This window comes from Pelobates fuscus, chromosome 3 (genome assembly GCF_036172605.1).
Source record: "Pelobates fuscus isolate aPelFus1 chromosome 3, aPelFus1.pri, whole genome shotgun sequence".
In the NCBI taxonomy this organism is placed as follows: Eukaryota; Metazoa; Chordata; class Amphibia; order Anura; family Pelobatidae; genus Pelobates; species Pelobates fuscus.
In genome coordinates this window covers 15,062,409-15,076,918 of record NC_086319.1, presented here as the reverse complement: position 1 = coordinate 15,076,918, position 14,510 = coordinate 15,062,409, and the positions used below count along the sequence as shown (strand labels likewise).

General features: G+C 37.8%; 1 protein-coding gene across 1 annotated transcript in view; it reads left to right on the top strand.

Moving 5' to 3' along the window:
- Window positions 1–14,510, top strand: part of SMC1B (structural maintenance of chromosomes 1B) — a 77,390-nt gene that overhangs the window by 46,032 nt on the left and 16,848 nt on the right. Inside the window, exons 14-20 of the mRNA XM_063445056.1 lie at window positions 267–383; window positions 1,511–1,617; window positions 5,554–5,695; window positions 8,329–8,474; window positions 10,493–10,646; window positions 10,750–10,842; window positions 13,531–13,687. Of these exons, the coding sequence (XP_063301126.1) occupies window positions 267–383; window positions 1,511–1,617; window positions 5,554–5,695; window positions 8,329–8,474; window positions 10,493–10,646; window positions 10,750–10,842; window positions 13,531–13,687 (916 nt within the window). The remainder of the gene's footprint in view (window positions 1–266; window positions 384–1,510; window positions 1,618–5,553; window positions 5,696–8,328; window positions 8,475–10,492; window positions 10,647–10,749; window positions 10,843–13,530; window positions 13,688–14,510) is intronic.

The following is a 14,510-nucleotide window of genomic DNA, read 5'->3' as shown; positions in this document are numbered from 1 at the left end:
CAAAACGTATTAGTGATCTGGTACTGGCATTACTCATCTCAGGAGAATGTAAAAGCATGTGTTATTGAAACATGATACATTATTGAAATATGATACATTAACTAAACTCTGAATTGTAGTGCAACAAAATCCAAATTGCTAAATTTAGTGACTTGGTGAGTTTTGTGAATTTTTCAAAATCGGCCATTGTTGCATAAAGTTTATGGAAATATCTGTTTTAGAAAGCAAAATGTAATCAATACCCTGTCCTTCTTAATTCCCCCTAGGAGAAATCAAGGTTAGAAAGTGACTTGGCAAACATTGCTTCTCAGCTTACAATGCTGAATGAAGAGATTGATGTCCGAACAGGGAAACTAGAAGACCTTCAAGAACAAATGAACAAGGTGGTTATATAAGTTTTTAGTTTTGGAATTTTTGTGTTGTTTTTTTAGTAGAGCAGTGTCAGGAATGGGTGAATTCTCCCCATATTATTTCTGTAAGATATTTCCAAGTCTATGTGCAAATCAGAGTGCAAGTAGATTGTGAAAGGATTGCTGTGTGGAGAAAAGTCATGGTGAGAGTGCTTGGAATGAAAGGCTTGACCAATCCTACTAACCAAAAATGTCAAGGCTGTCATAAACCCTTCCATGTCTCCAGTATTAAACATTTGTAAACCCTTTTGTGAAGTTATATATATATATATAAAATAAATAAGGTAGGAGAAGACTTGAAACAAATGTGTAGCACTAATTTAAATATAGGTCTCTTAGCATTGGTAATGGTGTTCTTAAATTGTCTCTCTCATGTGTAAGTTTTAGCAGAAATCTGTAGTGTTAGTTTTTCCTTTCCATGTATATATATGTTAACTTCACTTTCTGTACTTCCACCTTTGTCACTCACAACATACTACTCACTGGCTTTACTGCTGCCTGATCTCAGCCATTAATCAAGTCAGCAGGAAAGAAGAGGCCAATCGGAATTCTGATATTGCATTCCAGAAATAAGAGATATATATATATATATATTGTCAGAATTTTTAGTTTGTTTGGTACTCGGTTTTTGCCTTTCAGGGACTGGAAAACACCTTCCATATTTCAAACACTGGAGTTTTCTTTTCCAAGATAAACAGGGTTTTTCTGACGTTTCTCTTATCCATGCCATTAGCATTAGTAGAGTATTGTGTCTTCCTTTAAGCCTATGAGGTTTACTGCCTTTAACACTCTCAATGTCCTCTGACCTGGAAACTAAATTTGATTGGGCCTGTTTATTCTTACCATGGCAATTTGTCCATCAACAATGTAAAGTAGTATAGGATTTGTTCTTTTTGGTCCATGCGCTTTGCTACTGCGTTGTTCATTGTGTCAAGTCTCTAAAAGTAATCTTATTTTTTTATTCATAATTTATTTTTTTCCAATATCATATATGCTTCTATGTGAATGCAGTTCATCTTCATTGCCGTGGTGCATTCCTCAAGGGCTAGGAGTGCTTCCTAGCAGATTTCTACCATTAAGTATTGTAATGTCATATCTAGGTGGAGGACAAAGTGTTCAAGGATTTTTGTGAAGAGATTGGAGTGTCCAACATCCGGGAATATGAGGAAGAACACATAAAGCAACAGCAAGAGGCAGAAAAGAAAAGGTTCTTCTGTTTGAGAATGTAATATAGTTGTAATCAAATTATTCAACACCCTTTGAAAATAAAGTTTAGTGTCAAAATTGAAAGACTTTCAGCTGTATGCAATGAACACATCAAACAAAAGCAAATGAAACCGTTAAACACAATGAATGCTTCAAGTGGATTCCCTAAATTCAACTGAAAATGCAACTTGTAATGACTTCTCAAGTCTCAAAATTATTCCACCCCTGAATAGAATCCCTCATAACAGCTCAAATATGAAAAACAGGTGTAATGCAACTAATCAAGGGCTCCTTTAGTTGCACAAGGTGTGCTTTAGCTGGAACACTTGAAATACCTGAACTGGACTAGTTGAGTGTCACGTTTGACTGCATGTTAGAAATATGGCTAAGTCATAAGAATGGTCCACAAAGTTAAGAGAAGAGATCGTCACCCTTCACAAACAAGGAATAGGATACAAAAAAGATCCTAGAGACACCATTGGAAGCATAGCTTGCAAGTTCAAAGTCGAAGGAACAGTGGTTACACAACATCTGGAAGTCTGTAAATTTTGACAATAAACCTGATTTTCAATGTGGACTGAATAATTTTGATTACAACTGTATGTGTGATTTATGTGTTAAACATAATGAGTGAATGTATTATTTGACAAACCATTATTAAATAGGCATTACTTAACCATACATTTTACAACCTGTTTTACACCATAGAATAATTTATAAAAAATAAAAAAAATGTTGCTGAAGTGGTCCCTAATACACAGGTGTTCGAAAAATTATAGCTTGTGATTGTCATCACAAACAATATAATTTAATGGATATATTTTGCAGCCACATTGTTAATTGACATAAATACATTCCTACATAACACAGAAGTCCTCTACCTTATATGTCTACTCTACCTTCAGAGAAATGTAACATGTATTTGGGACAGTAGTAAGGATTGGGTGTGCTATCCTGATAATTGGAGGAAGTGTGAAATGAGATGCTAAATAATGCTCAGCTGGATCAGGATTCACCAGTCCTCCATAAGAAACTAAACTAAAGAAACACTAAATAAAATAGTTGGGGGACCAGGAGCTACTATTTAGGATATAAAATGCAATACGAGAGAAGGCAGGGAGAAAGGAAAGGAAAGGCTCTAATGCAATATGTGATAAAAACAGATAATGTAAACATAGTAAAATACCTAGGTGTTAAAGCTGCTGAATGGGATATAGTCTAAAACACCAAACAAGAATAAATTAAAAAACAATATATGAACTAGGGTAGATAAGACCATACGTGTTCTAATCCAAGTCCCATAAAGGTCCAAATGAAGTCCAAAATATAGCACACCCGAATTTGGTGCTGTTGCAACAACTAAGCAGCCATGGGGTAAATGTATGCTGAGCCCAAACATGTTTGCTAAAATTATATCGTACTTAAAATGTAATTTTACAGGTAAGTACAAATAACCTATGATCTAGTCAAGGGTAATGGTATAAATATTCACTAGGTGTCCTTAGCATACCTTCCAGTTACACTGGATGTCTGAATAACTTTTAAAGAATTGAGCAAATGTAGTAATAAAATTATCCTCTTGGTGGCCTCAGGATACCTAAAAATATAAAGGTTTTTTTGCTTTCTGTATGATTAGACACTTTATTTGACAACATAAAAAAAAACACTCACATTTCACAATGGGTTAAAAGCCAAATGGGGAATAAAACCCTATCTCCTGGTCTCTGGGATGGCTGTGTGGGATGGGGGCTTCAGTCCTCCCAGCTGTGTAGTTCAAGCTAAATGGCTGGGAGGACTCGCCTAACATGTTTCATTCATTAGAGATCCAGCCTCTGAAAGTGGATCTTTAATCCACGAAACATCTTAGGTGAACCCTTGCACTTTTAACTACAACCAGTGAACGATCACATTTCATCAAACAAAGCCATCCGCCAAAGTGACTGTTTGGAACACACAACAACTTGGTCATCAGCTCAGAATACCTGGCTGGGAGAACTGGAGCCCCTTTAACAGGACTCTTAGTGCCGTTCACCCATGTGTGTTCAACACACCATGCACAGAAAACAAACAAATATATAACAGAAAAAGTGGAGCATTATTTTCAAATATTTGTGTAAGGAATAAGGAACCCCAAATAATATTGCCTTGTGTTTGTTTTTTTAAAGATATTCATGTTCCACACTACGTACATGTAAAATATAAAATCAAAGCACATATAGTGCAGATGGTTTAAATCCTACAGAAAACATTCTATTGTATTCATTTTTATTGGAGTTAAATAAAATTGCTGGTCATTGAATGGTGGAGAGTGGAATTATTGCATATGGGAGAGGTGAGTGACAACCTATATGAGTCACATAAGCTAAATATACTAGCGTGGTTTAACCCCTTAAGGACACATGACGTGTGACATGTCATGATTCCCTTTTATTCCAGAAGTTTGGTCCTTAAGGGGTTAAAAGCTTTAGTAAATGTGAGTGTGTGTGTGTGTAACAATCATATTTCATATAATATTTTCTAGACCATCTACACTATATGTCGTTTGGTTTTATTTTTTACATGAACGCATTGTAAAACATGGAGAACATCCTATTGATAAACCACAAGGTAATATAAGTATTTTTTAGGTTCTTTATTCCTTACACAAACATTTGAAAATAACGCTTCACCTTCTCTATTATATGTTTATTTTGGACATACCCTGGACATTTCATACAGTATAATTAAAGAAGACTCTATTTCCTGATATGCCTTTTATGTTGTTTAAAATGGGTACAACAGCAATCCGCTCCATATTAAGGCGGGCAATACAAGTCCCGGGGAGGGTCTGGAATAGCAAAGACCCAACACAATTCCTGTGTGATATCCCAGTCTTTCAGTACTCTGTCAACAGACATTCCAGCGCTCCACCTTCAGATTTTATCAGCAGGAGAATGGTACCAATCTGTAGCCCACTATCCCTGTGTGCTGGCATCCCAGTGGGAAGTTGCTTTAATTGCCAGACCTCCCCTGGTCAGGGCACTTTGACATCTGTCGCATGGTCTGCCAACCTACTCCCAGTACTCTGCTCTCCAGGTTGGTTGAAATAACATGTTAATGATGTGTAAATTCTGCATTATCAATGCTGCTGGTGAAGGGGAGTTCTCTAGGTGTCTCTGAGAGCTTGTTTTTTTTTTTTTTTTTTTCAAACCACTTTTAGGAGTTGGGGGATGGTGGCCCTTTTTTACCATAACCACTACACTGAGCAGTATCACCTCCCACTGACATAGATCACCTCAGAGAATGCCTGAATCAGGTCCCCCAAATTACAGCATCCTCCACATTAGGAGCACTACAGCATTAGGAATATAAGTATGTATTTATAATGCTAAAGTGTTCTGCTTTTTTTTTTTGTTTAACTTACTCTTTTTTTCAGCACCAAGACTCACTTCAAGCTGCTGTTCATTCAGTTTCTCGTGCCGTTTGCCTGGAGGTTTTCTCCTCTTCGTCTTCTCATCCAATCCAAAGCTTCTCATAGTGGAACATTTTTGGACGAGAAGTGCATGTGCAGCAAGCGGCAGGCTCACCCAGTCAAATGCTTCTCCTAGCGAAGTATTTAATCCAGTGCTTCCCTATGATAAGCAATGGAGGACTTTCAAGGCCCTAAAGCAGTTAGTGAGGATGTAGAATGTCTGACTTGGTCATATGAGCACAGGCACCCTCTTTTGACTGTCAGGGAGACGCCCACTTCAGGAGGGTTAGCCCTGCAGTGTATCTACGAAACAGCAGTTGCTTATTTTGCAAGACGAAAACGACAGGGCAACTGCTTCCAGACCACTTAATTGAGTGTTCTGTGTGCCAAATAGTGATCCTTCAATGCCACTATGCACAATGTTCCCATTGTCAAGGAATTCTTCACTTTCTATTTATTATCTATTTTATTAATTATCTATTTTAGATCGGAGTTTGAAAATCAGAAGACTCGTTTAGGAATTCAGCTGGAATACAGCCGTGGACAACTTGAAAAGGAAGGAAGGAAGGTGGAAAAGCTAGAAGAGACATTGCGTGTAGAACAAGAAGAAATATCCAAGCTAAAAAAAGTAGGAATTTGTGCAGTAAACTGAACAACCACAGGAACACAGTCTTTACTAATTGTCATTTTTTGAGCTATTCAGATTGCTTAACAAGACATAAGGCTGTGTACTCTTGGATAAATACCCCAAAGCATTACACTTAACATGAGTGCAACACTATTACAGCTCAGGAAAACAGTTACATGTGTACCATCCCTTTACTGTGTGCATTGTTTTGTTTTATGTATTGAAGCTGTTGTGGGAGTTTAAGTGCAGGGCTTTATTTTGTGTGACTATAACAGCTCTATTCATAAAGGAGCATAAGACCAAAAACCACATAGGTAAGAACTTTATAAATGCTGGCAGAGAATAGAAGTGCATGCCATAAGAAATGCACACGATAGCAGAGGCCACCAAATCCCCTGTTTGATTAATACATACCGCAAAACAATCAAAAAGGACATATACAGGGGAGAAAAAAACAAAGAGAAATTATGGCACAACAAATGTATTCAAATAACACACAATCAAAGTGGGTAAAAGAACACTCACAAACATAAATGCACAGAAATATGACTGTGCAAAAACAGCATAAACGCCTTACAGGCCAAGAAAGATCCAGCACTCAGTCTAACCGATACATCTTCCGGAATAGGGCTTGTAGATCCGATGGTCTCAAACTTAAAGGTGTGTCCAAGCTCCTCAAGTCGCCAGGAATCTTTCTATTACACATGGAGTGTAAACAAAGAATGGCTGGATTGGGTTAATTACCAACTCGAAGGATACCACCTTAACAGTAAATATACCATAACACCAGAGGCATCATTGAAAACGGCCAATGGCAGTGTAAGGATGCTGGCCTTTTATCAATGCCACATGCTGTTTTGAATTTATCACTTCAGCTTTACCATTCTTAATGGGTGCCAAAATTGTGATCATTCACTGTTGTAAATATATGGACAGGCCTGAATTTTCACTAGCCAACTGTCTGTGACAACTAAGAAAATTAGCAATAGCAAAATAAAATCAGCTTTCCTTTTACTTTAATTGAAAATGGTTTAACAATTAACTTTTACCTTCCTGACTAGTAACTTTTTCCAATGGTTGTTGAACCTCTTTTCATACATTCATTTCAGTGTTTGACAAATGCCATTAGCTTTTATTAGCCATGACCAAAAGAGAAAAGTCAGGCAATATTTTCACAAGTGACACATACTCCATCAGCCAATCTCACTCTTACATGTACCTAATTAACCAAACGCACAATCATTGCAAATAAGCCACTCTAATACTTACATACCCCATTAGCTGCACACTGTCAAACACATGCACACTCCAGCAGCAGAGTTGGCCTTTCTGCCCCTAGTCTCCCAGATTGCATTCTGTCCGAATGGTAGGAGGAAATAATGTCATATTGCATTGACCCATGGTTGTCAGTCAGGATGTGGGAAGAAAGGGGAGCAGAAAATCTGTCTCTGCAACCATAGCATGAATGGCACAAGCTATGTGTTTTCGTACCATTAGGCCATTAGGGTTGACTGAAAGATATCATCTGAGTGACAGGAGCAGGAATTCTCTGTGTCAGGTATTTTCCATATCTGTGTTGAGCCATATTTTATATGGAAGTTACATGGGTGGTAGCTGATCTGCACATCTTTAGGGTTCCTTATAAATCTGATGGCAGACAGAGAAAACTTTGACACTGTTCCTCTGCCACAACTGCGAAGATAAGGCATTGTATGCTGAACCTCAGTCTGTAGCAGAGCAGAATGACTTGGTTTGAAGAAGGGATGCCTCTCTGTGTCACTACACACCTGTAATCCACATTTACTATGCCCTCCACTAATATTGGCACCCTTGGTAAATATGAGCAAAGAAGACTGTAAAAATGTATCTTTATTGTTTAACTTTTTGTTTTAAAAAATTCTCATTGATATTAAACAATTGCAAACACAACACATGTTTATTAAAAATAAATAAGTATTTGGGACAATTATTGGCACCCTTATAGCCAATTAGTCCATATTTTGTGCTGCCTATCTTTGCCAAGATAACAGCTCTGAGTCTTCTCCTATAATGCCAGATGAGGTTAAAGAATACATGACAAGGGATCTGAGACCATTTCTCCATACAGAATCTTTCCAGACCCTTTTAAATTTCGAATTCACTGCTGGTGGACTGTCCTGTTCAGTTCACCATACAGGTTTTCTATTGGGTTCAAGTCAGGGGCCATGGTAGAACCCTGGTTTTGTGGTCAGTCAACCATTTTAATGCTGATTTTGATGTATGTTTTGCATCATTGTCTCGATGGAAGGTTCAACCACGGTCCATTTTAAGCTTTCTGGTAGATGTAGTGAGCTGTTAATTTAATATCTGTTGATATTTGATAGAGTCCATGATGCCATAAAAGCAGAGTATTTTTGTGTATTTTCTGAACAATATGTCAAAAGGTTAAACAGCAAAATCAATTTTTCTCAGCCTATTTTGCTAATATTTACCAATATTAATGGAGAGCACTGTACATCGCTTATGAAGCTGAACTAGAGCTATTAGTGTGTATAGGTCAGAACAATAGAACATCTATGCAGGATAGAGAGAACGGTCCAAATTACTTCAGTCTTTTTCAAAATGCATATAACGTTTAGATTAATCCAAAATAGGAGGAAGCACGTGCTATGGCTCTGGTGGATGAAGGTTTACGTCAGCTGCAGGAATTTAAAAATACCTTTACCTTCAAAAAAGCGGAAGTTGCAGATGCCCAGAAAATGGTCGATGAGACACGAAAAAAAATATTAAGCGTGAACAGGTAATGGAGATTGTAAAAGCTGTAAACTGAACTAAACACTATGAATATAAAATGAAACAATTGGTTCAAAACAAAATGTTATTTTCTAACTTTTCATGAATGAATTTTATTAGATCAGACCATTCTGACTACTTTTAGCTAGTATATCACCTCTAAAAACCGGGTCAATGCCTTGTGGTGTGTTTTTTCCATTTCTTTATGTTATATACATTAAAAAAAAAATCAATGTATATAAAGTGTATTAAGGTCCTAAAACATTATGATAAAAGGACTATGCTTAACGCTGAAATGTATTTATCATAGTCCCCCAAGTGTGGGACATGTGGTCTATACAACCCCTTAAGGACTGAGCGTAAACAAAACATGGAATTTGACTATATGTCTGTTCAACCGTAATTCACATCTTTCATATTAAGTGCACCCACACTTATTATATATAATTGTATTCAGGGGAAACATGGCTTTCATTTACCATCAAATATTTAGCTATGAAACATAATTTAATATGAATAAAATATTTAAAAAATGGGAGAAAATAAGAAATGTTATTTTTTTTTAGTTCTACATGACATTTTAACTGTGAATGTCATAATACTGTTTGCTTTTACTGCAATAAAATACACATATTTCTATTCAGCAATGTCTCACGTGTAAAACAGTACCCGCTATGTACAGGTTTCATGGTGTTTTGGAAAGGGTCAAATATAGCATGTTACATTTTTCAGTTTTTTTCACATTGAAATTCGCCAGATTGGTTACGTTACCTTTGAGACCGTATGGCAGCCCAGGAATGAGAATTACCCCCAGGATGGCATACCATTTGCAAAAGTAGACAACCCAAGGTATTGCAAATGGGGTATGTCCAGTCTTTTTTAGTAGCCACTTGGTCACAAACACTGGCCAAACTTAGTGTTAATATTTGTTTGTGTGTAAAAAATGCAAAAAGCTAATTTGAGCGCCAATTTTGGCCAGTGTGTGTGACTAAGTGGCTTCTAAAAAAGACTGGACATACCCCATTTGCAATACCTTGGGCTGTCTACTGTTGCAAATAGTATGCCGTCATGGGGGTAATTTTCATTCCTGGGCTACCATACGGTCTCAAAGGCATTGTAACCAATCTGCAGCTTTACATTACATTGGCTTTATTCAATTTTTTTTGGCTGCAACACGCCGCTTACCTAGCTTACCTAATATTTTATTGTGGCTAGCCTAGGGCACACCTGTGCAATAATCATGCTGTCTAATCAGCATCTTGATATGCCATACCTGTGAGGTGGATGGATTATCGCGGCAAAGGAGAAGTGCTCACTAACACAGATTTAGACAGATTTGTGAACAATATTTGAGAAAAATGGGGGCAAAAACAAAAGTGTTGCGTTTAAAATTTTGTTCAGTGTATATGAGAGAATGCCGATTGACTGACATCTATTTCCTGTTTGTTTCTGAGTGGTCAGCAAAAAGATCATGCCCATAAAGGCAGAGAATCAAGCATTGAGATTGCAGGGGCATGATATATACACCAAAACAGCTTCATTAAGCTAAAGTAATTTTGGTGACTAAAGTGTCCCTTTAAGTTTGAAAAGGGCTCAAGTAAGTGCTGCTGTGCACTGTCCGTTAATAAAATACTGCCTACGTGAGGAAACTTCCGGGTGTGTCTGGGTTTTTGTGGACTTTGGGAGTTTGTCCTTCTTTTCTATATTGCTGCACTTGGTTAAACTCACAATTCGGATTTAAAGAAATCCATTTCAAATTTTTAAATATGTAGATATCTGTATTCTGTGCATTTGGGCTTTCCTGAAATACAGCATACTAAAATTCACTTTAATGTTTCTCACCATAATGGTAAAGGTTGACATTTGCACATACGTAAATATAAAAAATAAGAAGAGTGATTTTTTTTGGTGTGCCAATTATAAGGAAACAGGAATAATGCTTGGGGTGAATATTGAACTATTGCCATTTTGTAATATCTATCTGGAGAGAAAGCTTTTAAATAGTCAAATTTTTGCTTTCTATAGGGATATTGGAAAGCGACAGAAGGAATCTATGGTGATAGAAAGTTTGCTAGAACAGAAAAGATTGGAAAGGCATAATTTGCTTCTGGATTGCAAAGTTCAAGATTTACAAATAACTATCGTGACCGGCTCACTGGATGATATTACTGAAATCGAGGTAGTGAAATGCATAACTTGACGTAATTTGACGAGTCTGTGTATGCATGTCAGTGTGTGTAAATGCTTGCATTTCTATTTAAGGATTTGTTTTTATTTTGCAGCTGGAATCTGAAAGCACTCAAAGAACTGCAGATATTTATGAAAGAGAAGGGAACATTGTCTTAGACTATAGCAAACTTCCCAATGAGCTAAAGGTAGTCTTTTTACATTTGTCTTTTCATTGGTTAATGTTGTGTTGGAGAATGTTACTGGTTCAATAAAATGTTATATTATGCAAACAAAAATACTTTGTTATGAAGTACATTAATGTGTAAAGAGACATTCCAATCTTCTGTGCATCTTACATGTTTATTAACGCTTTTAAGGAACACTAAAGGGCCAGGAATACATGTATTGTTTAATCCACCATTTAGGTGGCTTGCCCCCCTAGAAAAGGTAAAAACTCACCTTATTCCCAGCGCCGTGCGGGTCCACCGATGCTGGCCCTGCCTCATATCCACCTCCTTGGTGATATCATCCAAAAAAAAAAAAAAGATTTTTGCCAGTCCAATGCTTTCCCATAGGCTGAAATCATCAAGGAGGCAAGATAAGGACGGGGCCAAACACCATTTTAGCCAATCAGCACCTCCTCATAGAGATGTATTGATTCAATGCATCTCCATGAGGAAAATTCAGCATCCCCATGCAGAGCGTGGAGACGCTGAACGGTACTGCTGCCTTCTGTGCAGCACTGAGCCAGAAAGCACCTCCAGTGGCCATCTGAGGAGTGGCTACTTGAAGGCGTCCCTAGGGGGCAATGTGAACACTGCCTTTTCCCTGAAAAGTCAGTGTTTGCATTAAAATGCCTGCAGGCAATGATTATATTCACCAGATCAACTACATTAAGCTGTAGTTCAAGCATGTCAAACTCAAAGGCTAGCACGGGCCACATAAACAAGGTTTAAGTTTATGTGGGCCGCAAAAAAAATAAAAAACCTTACATTTTCATAGAAACGTAGGTTTGTTTTAAAAAGTACAGTATTAAAAAAAAATAGCATCCCCCTCTACTAAACCCCAGTCCCCCCTCTACTAAACCCCAGTCCCCCCTCTGTACTAAATACCAGTCCCCCCATCTGTACTAATTCACAGCCCTCCCTCTGTACTAATTCAAAGTCCCCCCCTCTATACTAAATCCCAGCACTCCCCTCTAGTAAACCCCAGCCCTTGTTTAGAAAAAAAACAATATTAGCCAACAAGCAGACTCCACTCACATTGCCGCTGCCAGTATGCGACTCCGGAGTCCAGCCTGTGGTATACCCCCTATGGCGCCGCCGCATCCTGTGCCAAACCGATCCTCCTGCTACTTCTTCAAAACCTGTGAAGGTGGAGCACGTTAACGTCACGTCAGAATGTGGCGTTGCCTTCCCCGCCAGGTTCTCCACTGTCCGCACACTGACAGACAGACAGAGACACACACACTGACTGTCACATACACTGACAGACACACACACACACACTGACAGACACACACAGTGACAGTCACACACACACACTGACAGTCACACAGACACACACTGACAGTCACACACACTTCAACAATCTGGCACACACTCACATTATTGTATTCATTGCTCCCTATCTTTAGGAGCTGGTGTGGGACCTCTCCCTGATCTTCTCTTGGGAGCTTAGTCTTCTTGCTCCTCACTGCTCCCGCGGGCGCAGTGTAGTGATGCCGGGTGCTGAAATATGACGTCATATTCCGGCGCTCGGCTTCACTTCAGACGGCGCGTGAGCAGTGAGGAGCAAGAAGACTGAGTTCCCTTGCTGCCGCCAGAGACCTCTCCCCAAGCTGTGAAAATGAGCAGAGTAGGCACCTGCAATATGGGGAGAGCAGATACCTACTCTGCTTTAGTAAGCATGTCAAGCTTGTGGGCCGCAGAAATATTCATTGTGGGCCGCATGCGGCCCGTGGGCCACTAGTTTGACATGCTTACTGTAGTTATTCTGGTGACTATAGTGTCCCTTTAAAGTAAGACCACTTAATGTACATGGTGTAAGTCGTCTTGTTTTTAAAAAATGCAGATAAAACTTGCTAAATTTAGCCCCACATTTAGCTTCTGCTGTCAGCTGTAAATAGTAGAAAACGGAATTCATTCTGAAAAGCTATCATTGGCTCAAATACAACTCATCTTGCACGCCTGCATATATCTCAGTGGATTTTCTAGGAAAGCATTGACAGTGTGCACACAATCGTGATTCATGTTTCACTCCTGTATATTTATAGGAGAGAATGCTGATTGACTGACATCTACTTCCTGTTTGTTTCTGAGTTGTCAGCGAAAAGATCCTGCCTTTTTTTAATGCATTGCTTTCATTATCTAAAGAAATAGGTTAACTTTTAGACTTTTGTTTCCCTTTAATTTCTCAAATCAAAAGAACAGAAGTTTCACACCTGAGTCTGTCTGTTACTGTCAGTTATCATAGTGCCCTACAGATAGAACGGTTTTATTTACTAAACAGGTAGGTGTGCTGAGTCTAAATTAGAGTTGCAAAATTTGGGCCACAAAAAATAAAACAATATAAATATTTGCAGTTATTTTTACAGTTCTGTGTTTAATGAGAAACAACAGGAACATGGAATAAAAAATGGGTAATATTCTTTAGTAGTCATTTCATCTTTTATGCAGTTGAAAAGTATATTTCATAATAACTGTCAAAGTGCAGTAATTGTAATGAATAATAAACTAACAACTAGAAAATGTCTTATCTAGGGAATTATACATTGTTCTCTATTTTAAGTAGTTATCATAAAGCAAGTGTTCACAGCTGTACTTTAACTCTAATTATTGGGAACCGTCGAATATGTGATGGTATATATGAAAGTTTACTCCCTTTCCAAACAGTGTGCTATGAGTGATAAGGAGATTGGTGCTGAACTTACGAAACTGCGTCAGGAATGTATAACACATGAAAATACATTACTCAAGACGTCTGCTCCAAACCTAAAAGCATTAGAAAAGCTACAAATTGTCAGGAATAAGTTTCAAGAAACTGCCGATGGTAAATATCAGTTTCAGTTTAATATTTTTTTCTATGGAGAGCCTGTGTAAATTTTCCTCTAAAGTAACAATTTTTCAACATAGAAATTAATATATATAGATCATCACCCCATTTAGCATGATACAGTGAATATTTCAAAATTCTAAAATTAAAAACTGCTATCGCATATTTTTTCCTGTTTGGAACACATTACTCTAGGTATAATAACAGTCTGCTTTAAATGGTAGGATGATTAGGGGGCGGTTGACCTATTTTAAATGATCTATTCATTATGGCCATACGTAATCTCTTCACTGAAAAAGTATGGTGTCTAGTTGACATGTTTGGGCAAAAAAGAGATTTTGTGCAAGTTCTGTATATTTCCATACCACCAGAAGTGACAATTGCCAGAAACTGATTCTAGAATTTTAACATTCTGTTCAATAAACAATGCCTTCATCAATAAATTAGCATAATAACAAATTTGCAGCATTTTTGTGCTGTTAATGTAAGAACGCTGGATAGACACAGTTGTTTTTCTATTTCCTTTTAATTTTATTTCTTGGGTTTGTGTGTGTTTTCATGTTCTTTTAATTGGTGCTTAAAGGATTACTCCAACCACCATGACCACTTCAGTGATTTGAAGTGGTCATGGTGGTAGGAGTCAGTATGTGCCTTGTTTCTGCTTGAAACATTGCACATATAGAGATATTGTTAATTGTGTGCTGGAGGCTAGTTGCAACCCCAGTACACACGACTTGGGCAGCCCAGAACTCTGTGCCAGACTTTGTGTTTAAATGCAATGAAAAGCTTGCTCTCTCTTCCCTCGCTTCCTTCCACATTG